This window comes from Tamandua tetradactyla, chromosome 2, assembly GCF_023851605.1.
Source record: "Tamandua tetradactyla isolate mTamTet1 chromosome 2, mTamTet1.pri, whole genome shotgun sequence".
In the NCBI taxonomy this organism is placed as follows: domain Eukaryota; kingdom Metazoa; phylum Chordata; class Mammalia; order Pilosa; family Myrmecophagidae; genus Tamandua; species Tamandua tetradactyla.
In genome coordinates, this window is record NC_135328.1 from 33,634,532 (window position 1) to 33,657,771 (window position 23,240).

At 45.5% G+C, this 23,240-nt stretch overlaps 1 protein-coding gene and 1 non-coding gene across 2 annotated transcripts in view; one reads left to right on the forward strand and one right to left on the reverse strand.

Moving 5' to 3' along the window:
* LOC143668067 (regulator of G-protein signaling 3-like) overlaps positions 1-23,240 on the reverse strand; it is a 194,478-nt gene that overhangs the window by 95,313 nt on the left and 75,925 nt on the right. The window contains 5 exon segments of the mRNA XM_077142643.1: positions 984-1,044; positions 15,275-15,343; positions 16,232-16,326; positions 17,322-17,380; positions 19,993-20,043. Of these exon segments, the coding sequence (XP_076998758.1) occupies positions 984-1,044; positions 15,275-15,343; positions 16,232-16,326; positions 17,322-17,380; positions 19,993-20,043 (335 nt within the window).
* Positions 13,461-13,651, forward strand: LOC143675368 (U2 spliceosomal RNA). Its single transcript, XR_013171594.1, has one exon. It is a non-coding gene; the product is annotated as a U2 spliceosomal RNA (small nuclear RNA).

The window sequence follows — 23,240 nt, forward strand, 5'->3', positions numbered from 1 at the left end:
AGCCAGGGCAGGAGTGGCATCTCCACAGAGACAGGCACTCCAGCATCCCTGCACTGAAGGCTCCAATGCCTGCACCCCCAGGAAGCCTTGCCTGATGTTCCCATGCAGAACCGGTCTCTCCTCTGCCCATTTACCCCAGTGCTCTGCCCCTGGAGGACTGCCTATTTGCACACCTTCCCCACTAGGCTGTGCACAGCCTTGTGGATGTGCCTGGTATATGCTGGGAGCCCAGCAGATGTTCGTTGAGAGAAAGGAAAGGAGGAAGGGAGGAAGGAAAGGATGCGGAGGCCAGAAAGTAAGCATCCTGAGTCTGCTGTGCAGTCCTCATGGGTGAATATTTTCTCCTCAAGGGAAATAAAGCTGAGGTTGCAGCCAGATCGCATGCAACTGTGATTTGCATGCAAGTAACAGGTCCTCTGCCACCCACCCCAGAACATACCACCAGGACACAAAGCTGGATGGCAAGGCCACCAAGACATTTCCAGGGATGTGCAAAAGGAACACATGCCTTTCCTTATCAAAAGCCTCCATTAGTGGGGTATAGTGGGACTGGAGATGGATCATGGGCCCTGAGGGAGTGGCCTCTGGATCCCAAATAGCCCTCGCTCAGCCCAAAGGAAAGCTTCGTAGTAGAGGACAATACACACGCCATCCCCAAGTTCATCCCCAAGTTCCTGGGTGTGGCCCAGGAGTGCTCTGAGCCCCAAGGGTCCTGCCAGTGACTGAATGACAAACACCAGACCCAGAGCCTCTGGGAGGACCTGGGACCTCCTGCCAGCTACTCTCTGACAAAAATGGACCAAGACCTCGGTCAGGCAGGTAACAAGCACAGTGCTGTTGCCAGGCCACTGGGTACCTTTCTCACGGGTGGGGCACCATCTCACAGACAGAAGCCCCACCCAAGGGCTCCAGAGGGAGGCTCCTGCCTGGATCAGCCCTGATCCAGGCAGGATAATCCTATCAGAAGCTTCCCCAGGACCCACCTTGTCTGGAGTCAGGAGGGACTTCACCCCAAAGCTCATGCAGCCGATGAGTCTGCTCTGCCTGGAGGGACAACCAAGACTTGAGTCAGCACTTTTCATGGGCCAAATCAGTATAACATAGGTTTGTCTGATGCACTGTGGTTCACAAAGAAAGCCCTTTTACCTGTGTCATTTTACTTGACCCTTTCAACTTCCTGAGAAGCTGGAGAAGAGTTATCTCCATTTTACAGAGGTGAAAACTAAAGCTCAGAGGTGCTTCCCTTCCCAAGGTCACAAGACTAGTTAGTACTAAGGTCCTGGGGGAAGTCCAGGCATTAAGGAACTGCATGCCTGCTGCCCTCTCTCCACCAAGCAGAGAAGCTTAGAATACATTGCGAATTTTAAGTCTTCTCATGCTGGCTATATCTGAAGAGTTGATTGCCTTAGAGAATTTCTGCTCCTGCGTCAGTGGTTATGCTCAATCCAGGAGGAAAGGTATGAGACCTTGAGCTCAAGAAGCTTTGTCTTAGGTCTAGGCGGGATCTGGGTAGTTCTTAGGTAGCTCCAGACCAACCTGACACAAAAGTCACCCCAGACCCAATTGGCCTGGCTGGGCAGGTAGTAATGAGCAGGGCCAGGCCTCATGGGAAACCCCAGGCTGTGGTGGGCAAGTGACCAACTTCTCCTTGGTTAGGATTAATTCAATGTTACTGAAGACTCCCCACTGTCCAGCCACAATTAATACTGGGCAGCCTTTAATAAAATGGCATAGATTAATTTTAATGACATGCAAAAACTAACGTGGCTATTATTAGAGAAAAGGTATGTTTTAGTCTGCCAAAGCTGCCAGAATGCAACACACCAGAGATGGATCGGCTTTTAATAAAAGAGGATTTATTTAGTTAAAAATTTATAGTTCTTCAGAGGAAAGGCAGCTAGTTTTCATGAGGTTCTCTGTAACACGGGAAGGCACATGGCAACATCCGCTGGCCTTCTCTCCTGGCTCCGGGGTTGCAGTGGCTTTCCCAGAAGTGATTCCTTTCTGCATCTCCAAACGGCTGGGCTGAGCTGCGAGCGTGAGATGAGGCATGCTGAGCTGTTTGGGCTGCACTGCATTGAGTGCTCTTCTGACCTCTCTCTTTTAAGCCTCCAGCTAATTAAATTAAACCCCACTCATTGAGGAAGGCACCCCCTTAGCCGAATGCAGATGTAATCAGCCATAGATGAGTTTCACATGCTAATGATTCAAGTCCACAGCAAGAGAACTAGGCACCATCACCTGGCTAAGCTGACACCTGAACCTAACTACCATAAGGTAGTTTCCATAGCTGCAGTTTAATAAGCAAGACACCCATGAAAATATAAACAACATTTGTATCTACTAGGTGAGATTTCAAGGGATTTTTGTTTTCTTCTTTGGGTTCCAGTGTTTTCTAATTTTTCGACAGATAACACTACTTTTGTTATAAAAAAAGTATAGATGCATTTTTAAGCAATTCTGTTCTAATACATCCTGCTATGCTACCATTAGAGGGTTTTTTTTTTTCTGTTCTCCTCCCCTTCACGGCATCCCCAACTCTTCATAGTTTGCTTTAACAGCCAGTGATCGTTCTAAAAACGATCCTGGTGATGAATATACAACTAATGGTGATACTGTCAGCCATTGATTGTATACTATAGATGGACTGTATGTGTGTGAAGATTTCTCAATAAAAATATATTTTTAAAAAATGGCTAATGATCAAGAAACTAGATGGCTATTTAGACAGCTTAACCCTAATGGTTGACTTCAGGATCTGAAGGACCCACAAAAAAGAGGGATTTGCTTTGTCCTGGGGAAGGCACAATATCAAAGGGGAGTCTAAAGACAGGTGGCTGCCTGAATGGGCAGTGAACTCTTTGGAGAACTGCCTCCCGGGAACCTGGTCTTCAGGAGCCCAAGGTAGGAGAGTGGTTCCAGCCAGGGATGCACAACAGAACCACCTGCAATCCGAGGGGTGGGGCCCATAGCTTGCTCCTGGGGGCTCAGATGCAGTAAGGATCACAATGGGGTCCAGGCATGGGAATCTGGAAAACTCTCCAGGCACTCCTGCTGGGCATGCCAACCTCAGATGTCCATCCCAATTAAGGGCCAGTGATCTAGAAGATCTCTATAAATACATATTGTTTGGATTCTCCGGAAAGGGTGGCAGCTCATCACCTGACAGTCCTAAGTAAAACAAAACTGGCTTCTCACAGGCAGCCACACCAAGTGAGGGGTGGGGATGCAGAATGCTGTGAATAGGACAGAGCCAGCTGCCCTGCAAACCACGCTTGGGACACTGGCTATCTCTCCCTCCACCCCTCACCTCCACTCTCCCCAGTCCCCATCTCCTCCAGCCTCAGCTCCATCTTCTCTCCTCTCTTCCTTGACCCTCCCATCAGACAAGGCTCCCTCTTATAATCTATTCAAGAGGTCAATGAGGTAAAGTGACCCATCCATATCCACTTCCCCATCCCACTGCCCAAACCAAATCCCCTCCCTCCTCTGGGAGGGGCCAAGTCACGAACATGGTGCAGTCGCAGTGACAGCACAAGCGGCAGACACTGATCTGAGCAGCCGTTTCAGAAAAGCCTTGTCAAGATGCTGCCAAAGTCCTTGTCACTGATTTCATTTTGTTTGTCCACATGTTCAAGGTCCAGCCAGTACCTGGGAGCCCACACTTCCTTGCTGTAAACTTTTCTTTCATATTGGGCATGGCTGTAACTTTTCTAACTATCTGGGCACAAAGCTTTAGCTGTAATAAATGTTGCCTCTCCCTGCTCTTCACTAAGTGGAATTTTCATTCCCTGGTGCTTAGAGAATGCTAAATGGTTAAAAGCCCTCCCCTGAGCTTTGCTTCCTGCTAAGGTATCTCCAATGACTTCATGATAACTCAGGCAGGGTAAATTGTCACAATTATTGTCCATAAGAGGCAACCTCTCTAAGTGTTCTTCAATTAGCCACTTCTGAAGCCTGCTTTTCAAACATCTCGGGAGGAAGAAAAACTTCTATAACATGCAACCTGAGTACTCAGCAATATCCCAGTCAATTTTTACACTTGGGAAACAATGCTCACCCTAAACACCGCTTTGAGACAATCCTAGGCGCAAGCCTTAGTTACTTCTTAATGCCACACCCTGACAAAGGCAGAGTGCTCTCAGGGAAGACTTGACAAATGGATGACCCCATCATGCCTATAGTTCGCAGGTACCAGGCATTAAGGAAACAAGACAAGCAAGAATTTCAAGAGACGTTCAAGAAAGCAGGACAGGAGATGTCAAAAGACAGGATAAGAGGGTCAGATGAACAGTGGGAATACCGAAAGCTGGGAGAAGCAAGAAGTAATTTAGGGCTGAGATGCTCAGAGAAGATCAACAAGATGAGCCAGAGAAAATGAGCGGAAGAGCATTTCAGGCAGAGGGAACAGCCAGTACAAAGTCTCAGAGGTTAGGATTTCTGGAACACATAAAGGGAATAGCACAGGGTTCAGTTTAATTTTCTTTTTTGGGGGGGGGGGGGGAACGGTGCATAGTCTGGGAATTGAACCCAGGTCTCCTGCATGGAAGGTGAGCATTCTAACACTGAACCACCCACACATTCTTAGTTTACTTTTAAGCCTAGGGTGGGAAAACCCTGCAAAATGAAAATGAATGATTTCAAGGAAATACACTTTAATACTCTCTCCAGGGGGCCTTAAATTATTCCTGCTGCAGTGGTTACACCATGTCATCTCAATTTGATGGGTTAGATTGAACGTGTATTTTTCCCATTCCTTTCTTTAAGTTCAATATCCATCTCTGGTCAAAAGCTTGCTAGCTTCAGCAACTTTCCTTGGCACTGAGGGCTTGTTTATGAAACAGATTAAACAAGAGAGTACACTCACAGCACCCAGAACAGTGCCAGGTTCACAGTAAACAGAATCTCCATAAATGCAGCTACTTGAAGCAGGAAAGATTATATTCTTCAATTATACGAACTCAGTACATAACATCACAGTTCTCTCCACGATCATTCTCCAAGCATAAGTTCTGAATACACAATGATTGATACTAGAAGCTTCCATTTAGCTTTCAACATATCATCAAACAGAACTTTTGAGTAGCTCAGATCCATATTCAATGATATTAAAGAACTGCTGCTAATGTTTTAAGCATGATAATGGCATTGTGGTTTTACTTTTAAAGTCATCTTTTAGAGACACACAGATGAAAGGAGATGATGTCTGACGTTTGTTTTAAAATAATCCACTGAAGGGGATATGAGGAGAAAGTGGGTAAAGGCATAGATGAAATAAGTTTGGCCATTTACTGATACATGATGAAGCTGGGCTGTTGGGTATATGGGGACTTATTATACAATACTTTTATCCCTGCATGTTTGAAAATGGCTACAATTTTTTTAAGAACATAAAAAGTAGTTCTCTGAAAGGGGAAAAATTCAGCTTCCCCAAGTTGAATTCTTGATATTTTCACAAGCAGTGCGGACAACCAAAGCTATAGACTGAGTCCCCAATCTTGGGGTTTGTTCATATGAAACTTAACCCCACAAAGGATAGGTCAAGCTTACTTAAAAGTAGGCCTAAAAATCACCCCCTAGAGAACCTCTTTTGTGGCTCAGATGTGGCCTCTCTCTCCAGCCAACACAACAAGCAAACTCACCACCTTCCCCCTGTCTACGCAGGACATGACTCCCAGGGGTGTGGACATTCCTGGCAAGGTGAGACAGAAATCCTGGAATGAGCTGAGACTCAGCGTCAGGGGATTGAGAAAACCTTCTTGACCGAAAGGGGGAAGAGTGAAATGAGACAAAATAAAATGTCAATGGCTGAGAGACTCCAAACAGAGTTGAGAGGTTATCCTGGAGGTTACTCTTACGCATTAAATAGATATCACCTTGTTAGTCAAGATGTAGTGGTGAGGCTGGAGGGAACTGCCTGAAAATGTGGAGCTGTCTTCCAGTAGCCATGTTTCTTGAAGATGTTGTATAATGATACAGCTTTCACAATGTGACTGTGTGACTGTGAAAACCTTGTGTCTGATGCTCCTTTTATCTACCTTATCAATAGATGAGTAAAGCATATGGAATAAAGATGAACAATAGGGGGAACAAATGTTAAAATATATTTAGATTGAAATGCTGGTGATCAGTGAGGGGGAGGGGTGGGGGGTATGGCATGTATTAATTTTTTTCTGTTTTCTCTTTATTTCTTTTTCTGAATAGACGCAAATGTTCCAAGAAATTATCATGATGATGAATATGCAACTATGTGATGATATTGTGAATTACTGATTATATATGTAAAATGGAATGATCAAAAGTTAGAAAGTTTGCGTTTATTCAGTGTTTTTAAAAAAAATTTTTAAATTAATAAAAAAACTATGTATGAATGAATTTTTCTATTCTCCTATTAATTAAAGTTGTCACTGAACTATTAGAGTCTCTCTCAGCCCTATCTGCTCAAAACTAAGTAGTTCTTAGAAACAAAAAATTAATAAATAAAATATCATTTTAAAGTTAAAAAAAAAAGTAGCTCACTTCTGTAGCTCACAGAACCTCAATGCAGAAGGAAACCTTGGAGATAGCTAAAGTAAGGAAAAAAGAGGCTCAGAGAGGGAAAGGGACTGACTCTAATCTCAGTGTTAACAGCCATCTTTGAAAAGATCATGGTAATTCATGAAGCAGTTTTCTTGCTCTTGATTCTGAAGTGTGACCACCACACATCCAGCTGCATAATTTACATACAACTACACTATAACTCCCACGAGAAGTAGCCTAAGGCCTGAAGAAGTGTACTGACACAAAAAGAGTGTGGCTTTAGAGACATTTATCACCCATGTGAGACAATCACATGTGCTGTAACCTGGTTAAAAATGCACAGGTTTAATAGTTAACAGGAAAACATCAACAGTACCACAGCACTACCAGGGGTAAATAATTGGGGGTAGGGACAAGAGATAAGAGGCAGCTCTGATTTGATATTTGGCAATGCTGTGTTTATCAGTTCTTTGTCTCTATGGACCAATGAAAATTGTCTAAAATTGAGAGTGCTGCTGATGGTACAACCACGTGACGACACTGTAAGACATGGTCTATTTATTTTGGACATTTACCATGATACCCAATGGAAGCATGAGAAGAACAATGAATGAGAAGCAGAATGGCAAACTGTGATACATATATATGTACATACACACACACATATATACATATACGTATATATATATATATATATGATGGAATATTGTGTGGCTACAGAAAAAAGGAATGATGTTGTGAGACACACAAAGAACTGAATAAAACTTGGGGACAATGTGATGCACAAAACAAGCCAGAAACAAAAGAAGAAATATGCTTAGGTCGTTTTCAGAAAATACTTGCATGTACTCTAAAGCTTCACCTACTGTATGAGACCAAAGGCAGAAAGTTTTATTGTATCTTAATCTAAATTTTCTGTAACATACAATCTAAATCAACCTATATGGACAGCTCATTTAAACAACTCAAACACATGGAGCCCAGAACAGGAAAGAAGACTTGTAATTCTGTACAGCTTAATATAATACCTGGAGAGATCCCAGACTATGATGAGTTGATAATAAAAAGCATTGGTAGAGTCCCTTGAGGGACCAAAGGAAAACACATGGAACTATTAAATGTTCCCATCTGGGAAACCCCAGGTACCCTCTCAAACATCGGGAACTCCCAAGAAAATACAAGTCCTTGATTTTAAGGCTTGCCCTTATGAAACTTATATCTGTAGTGGAGAAGATAAGACTACCTATAATGAGGCCTAAGAGCTGCTTCCAGGAAACCTCTTTTGTTGCTCAGATGTGACCTTTCTCACTCTCTCTAAGCCCAACTCTGCAAGGAAGATCATTACTCTCCTTCCTGTATGACATTCAGGGGTGAAAACCTCCCTGATAATGTGGGGCATGACTCCCGGGGATGAGTCTGGTCCTGGCATCCTGGGATTGGCAATGCTTTCCTGACCAAAAAGGGGGGAAGAAATGTAACGAAATAAGATATTAGTGGCTAAGAGAGATCAAACAGAGTCAAAATGCTATTCTGGAGGTTATTCTTATGTAAGCTTTAGTTAGTGCCAACTGCCACAGTTTGCAAAACCTCAACCAATATCACTCCTGTTAACTCTGACTTTCCTGGAACCTATAGTTTCCAGAAGTTTCCTAGGCCAGATAAATCCTGAAGCCCAGAGGGACCCACCTCTCCAAGGTTATCAACTAATTCCATCCCTTTATCCTTTACTTTGACACCCTTCTCAACGTGAAAAAGTCAGAATGGACATTGCCTAAGTTTCCCTATAGAGCGGAAGAAGGATCAAAGGAGAAGAAGTTATGACAAAGAAAATAATATTTAACAAATAAGCATGACTGCTGAATCATTATATTGATATTTCTTCTAGCCTCCAGTGCTTTGGAGCAGCTAGAAGGAAAAATCTGAGATATGGAATGATAACCCATAACAAACTCTGAAATCTGATCTGTAACTACTTGTTGAAATGTACTCTGAAAATTATTGCTTCTTCTTTCTTTTCCTTATATATATATTAGGTTTCACAGTAAAAAAAAAGCACATAAGCTTGGCACCAGATCACCTGGATTTGCACCTTGTTTTTAACTGCACCCAACCTGTATTACCTTGGGCAAGTTACTTAACCTCTCTGTGCCTCTTTCCTTTGCTGTAAAAAAAAGGAGACAATAGTAATACCTACCCCATATGGTATTAGGATCAAATGAGATAATGCATGGTATGTGCTTAAATTAACATCCACACATAGTAAGTACTCAATAAATATGAGCTGTGATTATATAACTTTAAGCAAGCTCCTTTGCCTCTGTAAGCCTGTTTTCTCTTCTCTGAAGAGAGGGACAGTAATAATGGCTACCTCTCAGGGTTGTTATGAAGATTAAATGAGATAATGCATAAAGGCCTTGGCACAGAGAGTTCAATAAATGTTGGTTTCCTTCCTTCTGTAATTGTCTTTCATGTCAATAAGTTGAATGTTCATCCTTTGGAGAAGCAGATTTGATTTGAGAGCACTCAGCAGAGCAGAAGTTTCCGGCAATCCCTCTGCGTGCCCCTCTCTAACTCAGAGGCCTTCCAGTTCTCACATGGAACAAGGCTCCGCCTCCCACCGGCTGGGCCAGCCTCTGTGGTGCTGACAGCTACGGCAGGGCCATCTGTTCCGAAAGCGAGCCTGTCTGAGCCTGCTCTGTCCCTCTTGAGCTTTGGGTGGGACCGTGACCCCAAGTTTAACTGTGTTTTGTTAAAGAAGGAATCTCACTTTCCCAAAATAGGCAACAAGTGGAGACACTGCCTCGGTCATGCTGCCTCCCTGGGTGCTGACTCACTTTCCCCAGCCACATTTTCTTTTCCAGAAAACGTGAATTGCATTATTGGCTTCTTCCCCAGCAGCTCCCTGCCTGGTGCGCTCTGGTCTTGCAGGAGGGAAGGTCACAGTGAAGAGAGCAGATCCGCCGGCAATTTGGCAACTGCCTCCAGCACCTGCTCCAATCCTTGCCTCCACCCAGTGGATCTGCTGAGATATCCTTCTGCCCCTGATACTCCTCTTCTGCCACCTTTAGGATTTCCTCTTCCTTTATCTGTCCCTTCCGTGATCCTCGATGCCCTTCCTGACCACCTCACCTACTCCCTGAGTTTCACCCAGATCTCCATTGCTGGCACAGGCCACTTTCTCCCCTGAGCTCCAAGACAGTAAAGGTCACCACCCACTACCCAGCTCTAACCTGGTTGTTCCCAGGCACCTCCATCCCCTTATGTCCAGAGCTGATTCTCCTTCCCTCCAGTGTACCCTGAATCTGGGACAACACCAACCACCAAGGAGTTAAACTGACTTCACTGCTCTGACAGCCAACTCACTTATCAAGCACTCTTGATTTAATCTCCTAAATATGTCCTGGATTGGTTTCCCTCCTTGCTATCCTTAAACCACATTTCAGCCAAATCACCACGGGAATCTCCTAATTCTTCCTTAACTCGGCTCCTTCTTCAAAGACCTTTCAAAATAATAGATCTAGAGTACAATTCTATGCTTGCCACACCTCTCCTCAAAACCCTTTGATATCTCCCCACTGCCAGATAGATTCCTAAATACCAAACTGGCTGCAAGAGGATCACCCCAAGAATGTGCTTACAGACAGGTTCCTAGACCCTGCTCATGAGATTCAGATTTAATCAATCTTGGGTGGCTCCTAGGAATCTGTGTTTCCCACAAGGATCCCAGGTGATTCCAATGCATAGTCAGTATTGAGAACCACTGGTCCCAAGGAGAAAACCCACCACTCCTACAGAACCTACATGGTCCTACGATATTATGCCAACCTCTTTTTACCTCTAGCTGGTCCACCCCTTCGTCTTACCTCTAGCCAGCCCTTACTTCGTACTTGATCCCCCAGAGAAACCAATGAGTTTGCAGACCCCTTCTCACACCAAATCTGCCCCATCTTGGCCTGTACATTCTACTGGGTCTTTCTCATGTCCTTCAGCTTGTATCCAAAAGCAGAACAGTACTGAGAGTGAGAACTCTGGGTTTCCATTCTGGCTCTGCTGTTCACTGGCTATATGACCTTGGACTAGTTACTAAATTCTCTAAGGACAAAAATGTACTCCTCTGAAAATTGTTGTTAAAAATGTTGAAAAAGTGACCAGACTTCAACTAGAGATATGAATGAAGCTGATCTGGATAGGAAGAAGGTAAATCAGAATACAGGGCAAAGGATGATATGGTATAAATTTCAGAACTTCAAATTCTGTGTGAGACCAAAGGAAGAGATGCTCATTTAGGCCAAAATTTATATTTTGACAAAAGAACAAGAATGGTATGGTCACCTTTAGAATGTGCTTATAAAAAAATCAGGAGCCTAGATTGTAAGCTTTTAGAGCAGACACATTAAGTCCGGAGTGGTGATTATTATTTCTGGATTTTGAGAGGCTGTTCTATACATATAACCTGTTATTTAGAGATAAGAATGAAGCTGAACAGGTTGGGGTTAAAGTTATTTAGAACACAGGAGTAAGGAAGACAGTGTCTATATTTTAGAACCATACATACTCTTTGGGACCAAAGAAAGAAAGGTTTATTGGGTCTGGAAATGAAATTTTCTGTAGGGCATAATCTAACTCAACCTATCTATATAGCTCATTTGAACAACTGAAACTCGAGGAGCCCAGAACAAGAAAGAGGTCCTTTAATCCTGCAGAGAATATTTAATGTCTGGATACATCCTAGAGTATACTGAGCAGATAATCAAAAAGTACTGGCAAATTGCCCTGAGGGATGGGAGAAAGAATATGAAACTATTAAACTTTACCATCAGGGAATCCCTTGATACTGTGTCAAACTTCAGGGATACCCAAATCAATAGGTCAAGCCCTCGATCATGAGGCTTACTCTTGCAAAACTTATATATGTAGCGGAGAAGCTTAGACTACATATAGGCATGCCTAAGAGTTACTTCTAGAGGACCTCTTTTGTTGTACAGATGTGGCCTCATTGTCTCTAAGCCTAACTCTGCAAGTAAAATCATTGCCCCCACCCCACCCCTACGTGGGACATGACATCCAGGGGTGAAAGTCTCCCTGATGTGGGAGATGTCTCCCAGGGATGAATCCAGCCCTGGCACCATGGGATCAACAATTCCATCCTGACCAAAAGGGGGAAAAGAAGTGTAATTAATAAAGTAACAGTGGAAGAGAGAGTTCAAATAGAGTTGAGAGGCTGCTCTGGAGGTTGCTCTTATGCAGGCCTCAGTTAAACCTTATTATCTATCCTAACATGCCAACCCCCAACCAGGACCATTTCAGCCAATCCTAAAGAATAACTAGGGCAATATATAAGATGCCACAAGGGTTCCATGCACTAGAGTAACTTTCCAGAAACCTACAACCTCGAGATGTGTCCCTGGTCCAGATAAGTCCTGAAACCTAGCCCAGCCTCTCCAAAACATCAGCTAGTTCCACCTCCCTACCCCATATTAGTGACAGACCCTTCCAATACGAAAAATTTAGAATTGCTGTAGCCCAAACACCCTAAAGAGAGGGATGGGAAGATCAAAGGTGATGATGGAGTTATACAGAGAAGATAGGATTTAACAAATGAATATGACTGCCAAATCATTAGATTGATATCTCTTTTGGTCTCCAGTGTTTTAGAGCAGCTAGAAGTAAAAATCTAAAATTGTGGAACTGTAACCCATGTCAAACTCTGAAATATGTTCTACAACTAATTGTGGTGCTGTGCTTTAAAATGTATAGCTTTTTTGTATATGCTATTTTACAAAAAAAAAAAAAAAGAAGAAGAAGGAAAAAAAGTTGATTGTGATGATAAAAAAATATTTAAGCCTTCCAGCCTCCTATATTCTGGAGCAGCTAGAAGGAAAAATTTGAAAGGATCATATGGTAGCCCATGACAAACTCTGGGACCTGTCCTGTAAGTACTTGTTGACGAGTGCTTTGAAAACTACTGCCTTTTTATTTCTTTGCTTTGTATATATGTTATACTATACAATAAAAAAAAGTTAAAAAAAATAAATAAAAATTTATATTTTTGGTAGCATACTGTCTAATTTAACCTGTATGGTCAGTTCACTAGAACATCATAATTACATGGAATCTTGACTAGGGAGTGAGATCTTGTTGGCTTGTCCATGTTAATTTGATGCCCTGATACATTCCAGAGTAATTCAGGCAGAGAATAAAAAAAGTGTTTGCAATGTCACCTTGAGGGACTGGGGAGAAAGGAGAAATATTCAACTTCCCTATCTGGAGAGTTCCTGATATTCTTGTAAGCATTGGGGACAACAATTCAATACGCTGAGCCCCAGATCTTGGGCCTTGCTCTTATGAAACTTATTCCTGTAAAGGAGAAGCTAAGCCTACTTATCATTATGCCTAAGAATTACCTCCAGAGAACCTTTTATGTTGCTCAAATGTGGCCTCTCTTTCTAAAGCAACTCAGCAAGTAAACCCTTCCTATAACATGGGAAATGACTCCCAAGAATGCAAAACTCCTGGGCAACGTGGGACATGACTCTGGGGTATGAGCCAGGACCCAACATCATGGGATTGAGAAAGCCTTCTTGACAAAAAAGGATAGAAAGAAATGAGACAAAATAAAATTTCAGTGGCTGAGAGATTTCATATAGAGTCAATGGGTTATTTTGGAGATATTCTCATACATTACATGGATATCCCTTTTTTTGTTTTTAATGTATTAGAATAGTTAGAAAGAAATACCTGAAATTGGTGAACTGTATTCCAGTAGCCTTGATTCTTGAAGATGATTGTATAACTATATAGCTTTTACAATACGACTATGTGATTGTGAAAACTTTGTGGCTGACACTCCCTTTTATCAAATGTTTGGACAGACGAGTAAAAAAAAAATAACAACAAATAAATAAATAATAGGGGAGAATAAGGGGTTAAAAAATTGGGTAATCGCTTCTAGGCCTTTTGGCTAAGATCAAGTGTAGTATCTGTTCTTATCAGTTTAATATCTGATATGTCCTCTATCCGAAGACAATATATTAAATGGATATTTGGAGCAGGGAGATGGAATAGGAGCTTGCTCCATCCACTCCACGCATCGACCTGGTATTGCAGTACTTTCAGGAACGGTGCACCCCCTCCGGGGAAAAAAAAAAAGATTAAAAATTGGGTAGATTGAAATACAGTGGTCAGTGAGAGAGAGGGCTAAGGGTATGGGATGTATGGGGTTTTTTTGTTTTCTTTTATTTCTTTTTCTGGAGTAATACAAATGTTCTAAAAATGATCATGGTGATGAATACACAACTATGTGATGATATTGTTAGCCACTGATTGTATACTTTGGATGGACTGTATATGTTATAGCTATTTCTCACTAAAAATATTTTTTAAAAAATTAAATGCAAGATGGCTCATGGTAAGCACCAGTAAATGATAGCCCTTGTTATTGATTGGTGTGTAGCCCTCCATACCCAATTCTCTTTTCAGTGAACCCCTCGAGGACAGGATAGTCTATAATGTATCCGAAATGTCCCAGCACCTAGCGTGATGCTGCCACACTGGTGCCAGAAACAGCAGCTCAGTAAATGAAGTCGATAGTACCATAAGCACCGTTTTGTGATGAAAAGCACATATTCTATTAAAAAACAAATCCTTCATTTTCAAGGCTGAATAGGACCCAACTTTAAAAGGCACACTAGGTTATAAATTTAATGCACTAAAAAACATTCAACCCCCAAAATTTTCTGAACCTGAGCTAGTGAATTGAAATGATTTTTCATTCATCTGAACCCATTTTCAGTCACACTTGGTTCTGCAATTGCTCTGCAAAGGTTACTGACCACAGGTGTCTCAGATTTCCTGAGCTGCACCAGCTGCTGACAGCAGGCCACAGGATGAGACAGGCCCCACCAGGCTTCATTTCTGTGTCCCAAGCAGTTGGTCAATTGCTCTCGCCCCCTTTCCTCAGGAGGCGATTCCCACCCTCACCTCCCCTGTCCTCCTCCCTGCCTCTGCACTAACCACCACCACTGACAGCCGCAGCTCCCTCCTGTGTCTGGGACTGTCCAGATCAGCCTGTTTGGATTCTCCTTTGCAAAACTCCTGCACCCTGAAAACAGCCCTCCTTGTGGCACCTGAGCCCACCACGCATGCTTTTGCCTCCTTGCCTTTGCTTGTACTGTGCCTCTGCCTGGAAAGCCCTTTCCAACCTCCTCTCCTTGCCTTACCCTTCATCTCTGCCCCAAGCTTAAAATCCCATTTCTTCTGTGAAGTCTTCCTTGATCAGCTCAGCCCATAGCAAACTCTCCCTCTTCCCACACTCACTGCTTTATTCATTCAAGCAATATTTATTAAACATCTGCTAGTCGCTGGATGTAGGGGTAAGAGAGAAATTGGCCTGTTTTCATGGAGGGTGTTGCTCCATGGAACTAAGTATGCTGCTCCCTGCATGTAGTTACTGAGCTTCCTCTCCAAGCAGTGCCTAACAGAGGGCGCCTTTGGTACATGCGTAGGCTGCTGGGCACCCCCAGTGCGCACCACAGAGCCCAGCTGATACTAAGAGTCCACAAATGCTCCCTGACAACCCGATCCTTGGAATCACCTGGAGTGATGGGGCTTGGGAGCGGGCAGATCCTGCAATTTAGCGTTAAGACTATCACACGTTCATCACAAAAGCATGGCCTGTGCCCCTGTGCTGTGCCGGGTGCCTGGCTGCCTCCTGCTGGCCCCAGGCAGGATCTCCCTTTACCTCTGCAGTTCTCACCTGGAGCTGCCTGCCCTGTTCCACACGGTAACCAGAAGCCGCTTCTCATCATCTTCCTCTTGGACAGGGCTGGGAAGCAAATCAGACCATTGCAGTGTTAGCGGGCTCCAGGCCAGCCCTGTGGAGTCAACCCCAAATGTCCAACCGCAGGGAGCTGGTTAAACAAAGTATGGTACAAATAGCCTGGAAGATGAGTATGTGCATATATAAAAGATTATACATATGGTATTGTTAAGGACACAAAGGGGGTCACGACACAAAAGCATAGAACAATTCCATTTTTGTCACACACATAGACATACAGTTATACACATCCACATTAATGAAAAGACCTGAAATCAAATACAGCCAAGCACACTTGTAATAGGCTATGGGTATTTTCTATTTCCTTTTTTTATTTGTTTATATTTTCTATTTTTCTACAATAAATGCAATTACCTTGTACAGTAAGGAAAAATCCCAAAATTTTATTATTAACTTTCACTAAGAGGAAAAGAGAGAATGTCCATTGCCCTCCCTCTGGCCCCAGAGTCTGGAAGGGAGGGGAAAAGAGTCACAACAGCCCTCCTGGCCCCTTGGCCTGCTCCAGGTTATTCCGACTCATTTATACTTCTCATCCATTATTAGCCCCATTTAACAAATAAGGAAGCTGAGATGCAGAGAGGTCTGTGAGTTTTGAAAAGGGGAACAGGCAGGAAGGAAACATCCCTCAGTTTGGAAAACTCCTTCTACCAGGGGAGGGAGTGTGTGGCGGGGGGCAGCTGCCCACTCTCTCCAGGGGCTGCCGGCCTTGGGCCAATGGCACCTGAGAGCCACAGATGCCCGGACACTGGCGAGAGGGAAAACAAAGGCATGGTTTTTCTGCTCGGGTCTAGCTCTGGGTTTGGCAAAGAAAGCTGTCTGCAGAAAAGCACTCTTTCCCTCTGCTATGGAGGGCTTGCCAAGCCCAACTCTTACAAGAAGAAGTGCTCGTGGAAAGCTGGGTCTCTGCAGTCCGGAATGGTGCGTGTCTTCCGGCGGCGTAGTCGATCATCTTCAGGGATCAGAGAAATCTGGAAATGCAGAAAAGTAAGCATCAGCTGATCCCACGGCCAGATAGCCACCTAAGTCCACCAGCCAACACTACACCTCTCTAAGTGAAAATCAGATTCCCAGGTGTCCTCAGACCACCTCTGCAGACAGCAGACTGGAGCCCTCAGGCAGATGCTGGAAAAGGACAAGGAGCCCAGAAACAGAGGCACGGAGTCAGAAGTCAGCACGGGGTGTCAGGGGGATGTTCCCAAGAAGGTAGACACAGGTCCAGCCAGAGATAGGGTACAGCTTTATCAACTCTGCTCCTCCTTCAGGCAGAGAGGTTTCCCCAAGAAGTACAAGGCCTCCTCTCTTCTAGGTTCCCAGCCAGCTGCTCAGTGTTCCCTTCATGAGAGGCTAAAGTCAGCCTTCGGCAAAGACCCCAAATCTATGGCCTCTCCCAGGTGCCAGTTCTTCCCCTGCCTCAGGTTGCTGGCACTGGTCCTGGCCAAGTCCTGGCCCACAAGGGCTCTTGGCCAGCCTGGGGGATTCAGGAGGAATACAGAGTGGTGCATCCTGGCTGCCACCTCTGGGAGGCTTCTGGCCCCTCACCTACCTGCCAGGGGCCCAGTCAAGACAGCTCTCCCAGCCCTCAGATGCTCTCCTTCCTCCTTTACCATAAAAACGTGCCCTGTCTGCTTTCTCATGCACAGCTTTGGGGGAGAGTGGTGCATGTTGGGCTGTCTGTGATTTCAGTCACCCACCCACTCACTGTGCCCACCTGTGTGAATGACCAAAATTGATCTTAAGATTCCAGCTCTTCCAAGAAGCCCCAGTGGACTGGCTGAACTAAGAAGGAGTCTGTGCTGGCACAAGTCCTCCCCACGGTGTCCACAATACAACCACCAACCAAATGGATGAGAGGTGTCTACCACCTTAAATGGCCTCTGGCCCACAGGTGTGCTGGGGCTTTGGGACTCAGCCTAGTGACCCGGCCCCTCCCAGGCCCACCTCTACCTCCAGCCCCATCACATACCTTCACGTAGGCATCACAGAGTCCAGGCTCTCTGCTCATCAGCCCTTTGCCCTCTATGACTAAAATAGAGAATTTAAATGTTGGAGTGAATGGGGGGGAGGGGTTATTACCAGGCCCTCAATCTGCACAATCACCACTGAGTATTAACCCCTCCCTGGTCTGGCCAAGTCCCACCATCTCCCATACTCCGGTGACACCCTCACCCAGGCATCAGGAATCCAGACAATTCCATGACTCTTATAGCTGGAAGGGAACAGAAAAGGCATTGAGCCCAGTCCCTCCTTTAATGGGGTTCAAACTCATATCTCTGACTCCCAATCCAGTGCTCCTTCCACCACACCAAGCTGCCCTCTGGGAATGGAAAGGCTAAATGGGAGAACTCACCCTGTAGAGTAAGCCATGCATGGCTTGGGGGTGGGGGGGATGGGCAGTAGAATACAGTGGTCAAAAGCTGGGGCTCCAAAAGTAGCCAGTCCTGAGGGTGGGCACCAGCTCTGAAACTCAGAGGCAGTATGAGCTAGGATAAGTCACTTTTCTCCAAGACTAGGCTTGCCAGTTTTTCATGGGTAAGTGATAATGATATCCATTCCCATGGTGGTTGTGAGGATTAAATGAGATAATGAACCTAAAATGCCTAGTATAATGCCTGACAAAGAAGTAACTGCTCAACAAATGTTTGATAAAGAAAAAAGGTAAAGGACGGGCAAAGCAGGCATGGGGAGCAGTGCAGGGCTGATAGTGAAAGCAAGCATGGTCTATTTGTCTGAGATCTAAAGAAATCAGACAGTAGACCTGAGAGCCTCTGTCTACATTCTTTACTGTGTGGTTTTGATTGGGCCCTAGGGTTCAGCTGGGATGGAACCCCCAGTTATCTAAGGTGTGAGGTCTGGGAAGCCAATGGAGAGGGTGAGAATGGCTGGGTGAGATGAAGGGCCTGAGACTGGGGTGAAGCCAAAGCAAACTGTGCAAGACAAATGCAGCAGCGGAGGCCAAGAGGCATTTTTCAAAGATTGTTTGCACAGCTGGAATCAGGCGCTGGAGGGCCAAGAATACCCCTCTTCTCGTCCTGTGGGCCCCTCAAAAGCCAGGCCTGGGGAAGCCTGGGTACCTGCTGGTCTGCCCTCCCTGAGGCCACAGTTCCAAGGGCAGGATCCTGGCATGGCAGACTTCACGGTAAACTCCTCCACCCTTGACCAAGTCCTGAGGACACAAAGGTGAGGACACACAACCCTCACTGTGCTCCCAGCCTGGTGGGGAAGCAAGTCCCCTGAGCCAACAAAGCAGCAGCATGGTAAGGGCTGTGATGAGAACACAGAGGAGGAAGCAACACTCTCAGCCCAGGCTGGGAGGTAAAGATGAGCCCACCTTCCTAAGTTGAATCTTCATGAAGATGAAGGCAGGAGTATTTCTTGCAAGACCGGAAAGGGGAAAGTAATTTTTTTTAAATCAAAAAGGAAGGAAGGATATCCCAGACCCAAGGAATAGCAGGTGCAAAGGCATAGAGGCATGAGTAGGTATAATGCATTCATGGGGGCTGCAAGGAACTGGACAGACAGGCAGTGAGTGGCACATTGAGCAGCAAAAGCCAGGGGGACTGAGGAGAGATGCCGGGCCTTCTAGGCTAAACAGAAGCATCCAGGCAGTGGGGTCCATGAGAGAAGCTCAGTAACTATCTACATGCTTAATGGAAGGACAAACAGACGGATGGATAGGTAAATTCCAAAATCCTCTGAAAGCACATAGGACCTGCACCACGTGGCCCTGGCTCACCCTTTCACCCTATCCTGTTCTGGGCCCAAATCACTCTAAACAGTTCTTCAAAGACATCAGGCCCTCTCAGACTTCCTGGCCTTTGCACTTGCCACTGTCCTGCTGGGACTGCCTGGCCTCCTGCTCCCTTCTGCCTGGTTAAGGCCTGTTCCTCCTTCAGGATGGAGTGTGGATATCACCCCCTCTGCCAAATCTTCTCTGCATCCCGCCAATACCACCTAGACAGGAGGAGGTGCCTCTCCTTGGGATCTCCAGCCTCTAGTACAGAATCAGTGCTCAATCACTACTTTCAGAATTTGTGGTATTCTATGTTATTTAACATAAAACTTACATCAGGTTTACAACATGCTAGATACTACCCTAAGCACTTTACTAACATGAACTCATTTAATCTTCATAAGAACCCATAAGACAGGGATTGGAATTACTGCCATTTACCTAGGAGAAAACTGAGCTTGCTTTAGGCCCCTCGCAAGTGAAGGATCAGAGCTGGGGTTCACACTCCAGTGGCTTCAAAGATTGATCTTACCTCAACCCGGAGCTGTCCATCAGTGAATGCATGAAGGAATGAGAAAGACAAGGAGAGAGAGAAGTGAGAAGGAAGGAAGGGAGGATGGAAGGAAGGGAAACTTTCCCATGGGCCTGCTTCATAAGGGCCAAGGGCAATGGCAAGGTTTGTCCAAAGACAGCTCTAGTCTGCAGAGGAGAAAGGCCAAGCACACCCAGGGCAGGACTGGGACAGGTAGGGGTCTCCGGAAAGAGCCCCAAGGGAATACCCACACTTTTTAATGGATCTATAGAAGAACAGAAGCCCTGGTCGTGGTAACTCCACCACCAGAGCTCGGCTCCAAGCAGGAGCTGAGCCCGCCCTCCCCTGAGCCTGGCACCCTAGCCTACTCACTGTGCAGCAGCAGAACTCGGGCCTGGGTGTCAATCGACAGCTTCAGTTGACCTAAGGAAACAACAATGGAAGCAACTCTGTCTTCTTGTTGGGTGAAAAAATGGATGAATGGGATACTGTTTTATCTATGTGAAGCCTACTGAAGCAGAATCTACAATGCAGCAAGATCCCCCGTGACTCACAGACATATTAGAACTTGGGAAGCCCTGAACAGAGCAGGCTCAAGAACCTCAGAAGATGCGTACAAGCTTGGAGAAGGCCTTCTCACACAGACACGAAATGCAGAGGGTGCAAGGAAAAGATCGGTTTGACTCTTACATTATTTTTAAGGTTTTTTTGTTGTTGTTGTGAATTATAGCATACATACAAAAAAGCAATAAATTTTCAAGAATATTTTAACAAGCAGTTATGGAACAGATTTTAAAGTTTGATATGGGTTACAGTTCTCCTGAGGTGTCACTGAAAATCTCCATCATTGCTGCCAGCCCACAGTCTGCCTCATGGAATTTGGACTCGTGCATGTCTACAGTTGCAAAAGACACTTTCATAAAATCTCATATTTACAGACACCTCCTGTTGGTTCTGTTTCCCTAGAGAACCCTGACTACTACAGGCAGTATTTGAAATGAAAAATTGGAAACATCTGAAATGCCCACCCTATGGAAACGGTTAGATACACCATGCAGTAACTGTATACATACACACATGTGCACATTAAAGGAAAAAGCTCTGAAAGGAGGCTGAGTAAAAACGTGATTCGTCTATGGAGGGCCTGGGAAGTGGAAGGAGGGTGATCAAGAGGAATTTCTATTTACCACTGTTGTTATACATGAATATACCCACGTACTATAATAGCATTTCCATAATTAAAATAAAGAGGAATCAAGGAGGAAGGAAAGAGGAGGAGGAGAGGAGAGGGAGAGAGGGAAGAAGGAAGAGAGGAAAGAGGAAGGGAGAGAAAAGAGAGGGAGGGAAAGAGGAGAGAAAGTGGGAGAGAAAGTGGGAGAAAGGGAAAGGAGAGAGGGAGGGAGAGGAGAAAGGGAGAGGGAAGGAAGGAGAAAGGAGAAAAGGATGGAAGAAATGAGGAGAGAGTGAGGGAGAGGGGAGAGAGAAACATGAAGACAGTAGAAGGACCGGGCTAGAAAGCAGATGAATAGTGAGGGTCTGGGAGAGATTTTTTTCCCTGAAAGAAATAAACAAGACAAAACAAAACAAAACTTCAGGTCATCCTCACAGCCTCCCAATGTCTCTCCAGCACTGGAGGACAAGAGACAAGGGGAGAACAACACTCCTCTTCCTCCTTGACATGTGGAGCATTTTTCTCTCAACTAGGCAATTCTTCCCTAGAACCTCAAAACAGCTGCCGAACTCAAGCCACCTAAAGGACAAGCAGTGGAGAGGTGAGGAGAGCAGGAGAGGGCCTCCCCCGGCCCTCGACAACCTGTAGTGACCCAGCACACCAACCAGAAAGTCCTCGCATCTGCTCTGTAACAGCTGTCTAGCAGTCATTCAGTTCTGCTTGATTACCTCCAGTGACAGGGAGCTCATTTCCTACAATGGGGGCCTGTTTCCTTTGGAGACAGCTCTAATTGCTCAGTGTTCCATTTTATTTTGAACTAAAAGAGACCTCTCAGTAAGTTTCATTGACTGAACCTAGTTCTGCAGACTATGGACTCTCCTCTAGACCTAAAGCCTAAAGTCCTTCTACCTTTCCCCACGTCCCTGTGAGACATCTGCTCATCATCTCAGCCATTCAACTCTGGACATGCTTCATGGAACGGGGCCAGGAGCAAAGGCTCATGTCGCATTGCTGCCACAGAAAGGGCAGGCAGGGTTTGGAAAGCAGAACCTCCATGTCCTCATGCTGCATGAGCCCACCCACCACTGTGACCTGACAACCACTTGATCTTGGCAATTTGGGGTGTTCAAGCTACAGCCCAAAGCAATTCAGACCCAGCAAGCCCTGGTTCAGCTCTCCAACCCTGCAGAGATCCCTACCCTCCTGCCCAGGACACAGGTCTCAGAAGGCCAGGAGGCCTGCTCTACTTCCAGCTACCTCCCTTCTCTCCCTGCCATTCTGCCACAGAGCCCATGGCTGTAAAGTGGTTGATAGCACTAATAATAGGGGTCATCACCCTCTCTAAGCTATGTGGGGATCAGATAAAGCAGGAGGGCAAGGAGGCCCTTCGACAACAGGCGCCAAGAAACTTCACAGTATTATTAGCTCAAGTTCTAAGCAATTACCACGTTTAGGCTCCCCAGAGCTGAGAAACCTCACAAACATGTGCTCCATCCAGTGTGGGTGGGAGAGGGAGGTCTGGAAATAGACGAGGAGGGCCAGCAATCATGGGTTGGATCGCACTGACCCAAAGGGTGTCTGTTTAATAAGAAACAAGGCTTTTTCTGAAACCATTACCTGTGCCAGCCCAGCTCTGCCCCAAACAAGTTTGGATTTCTAAAGCTGTGGGAACCAGTGTGCAGGACACTTGTTAGGACACATCACTTAACAACAGCTAAAACACAGAAATTAGGACGGAGAAGCTCCCAACACAAATGTTCACTAACTCTACTTGACAAGCATCACACCCCACTGGCTAGGATAGGGTGTCAGCAAGGCAGCAGAGAATGGGCCTTTGGCATAGACTGCCTTGGAAACCCAGTGAGTCTGTGCAGTCCCACTTCCCAGACCAGATAAGCAGGGTCTTCTCAGGGAGGTCCAGGGCACCTATACCCTATTCCAGCAGAGAAACCTACCCCAGCAGACCAAGATCCAAGCTCCCCAGTACAGGGTACATCCAACCCCAGCCCCACCCTTGGGCTCATGGATGGGGCTATGAAGTAAGGCATGAGATCCTCTCCTTGGCCTTGCCTTTGCCCTTCCATCTTTCCCATCAGCCCATTCTATCAAATGCAAGACTCCAAGCTCCTGAGGTCATCTGGCCAAACCATTCCATTTGATAGCTGGAACCGTTGGGCCCAAAGATGGAAGGTGGCTTGCTCTGGGCTCAGAAAGATCAGGGCACCTCAGAGCCAGGAATGGCAACCAGAACTCCACTCCAGCACTCTTTGCCACATACCACGCCAGTCTTCTAGACCACCCCCGGCCTTCTAACAGCACCATCATGTGGAGTCAGCCCTGTTTGTATAGCCCTTGGGCTCAGGAGCAGAGAGAGACATCAGGAACATACGAGGTGCCACAGATTTTCTCAAGAAGCCAAGAGGAAGCCAAAAAGAAAGCAAGCCCCCAG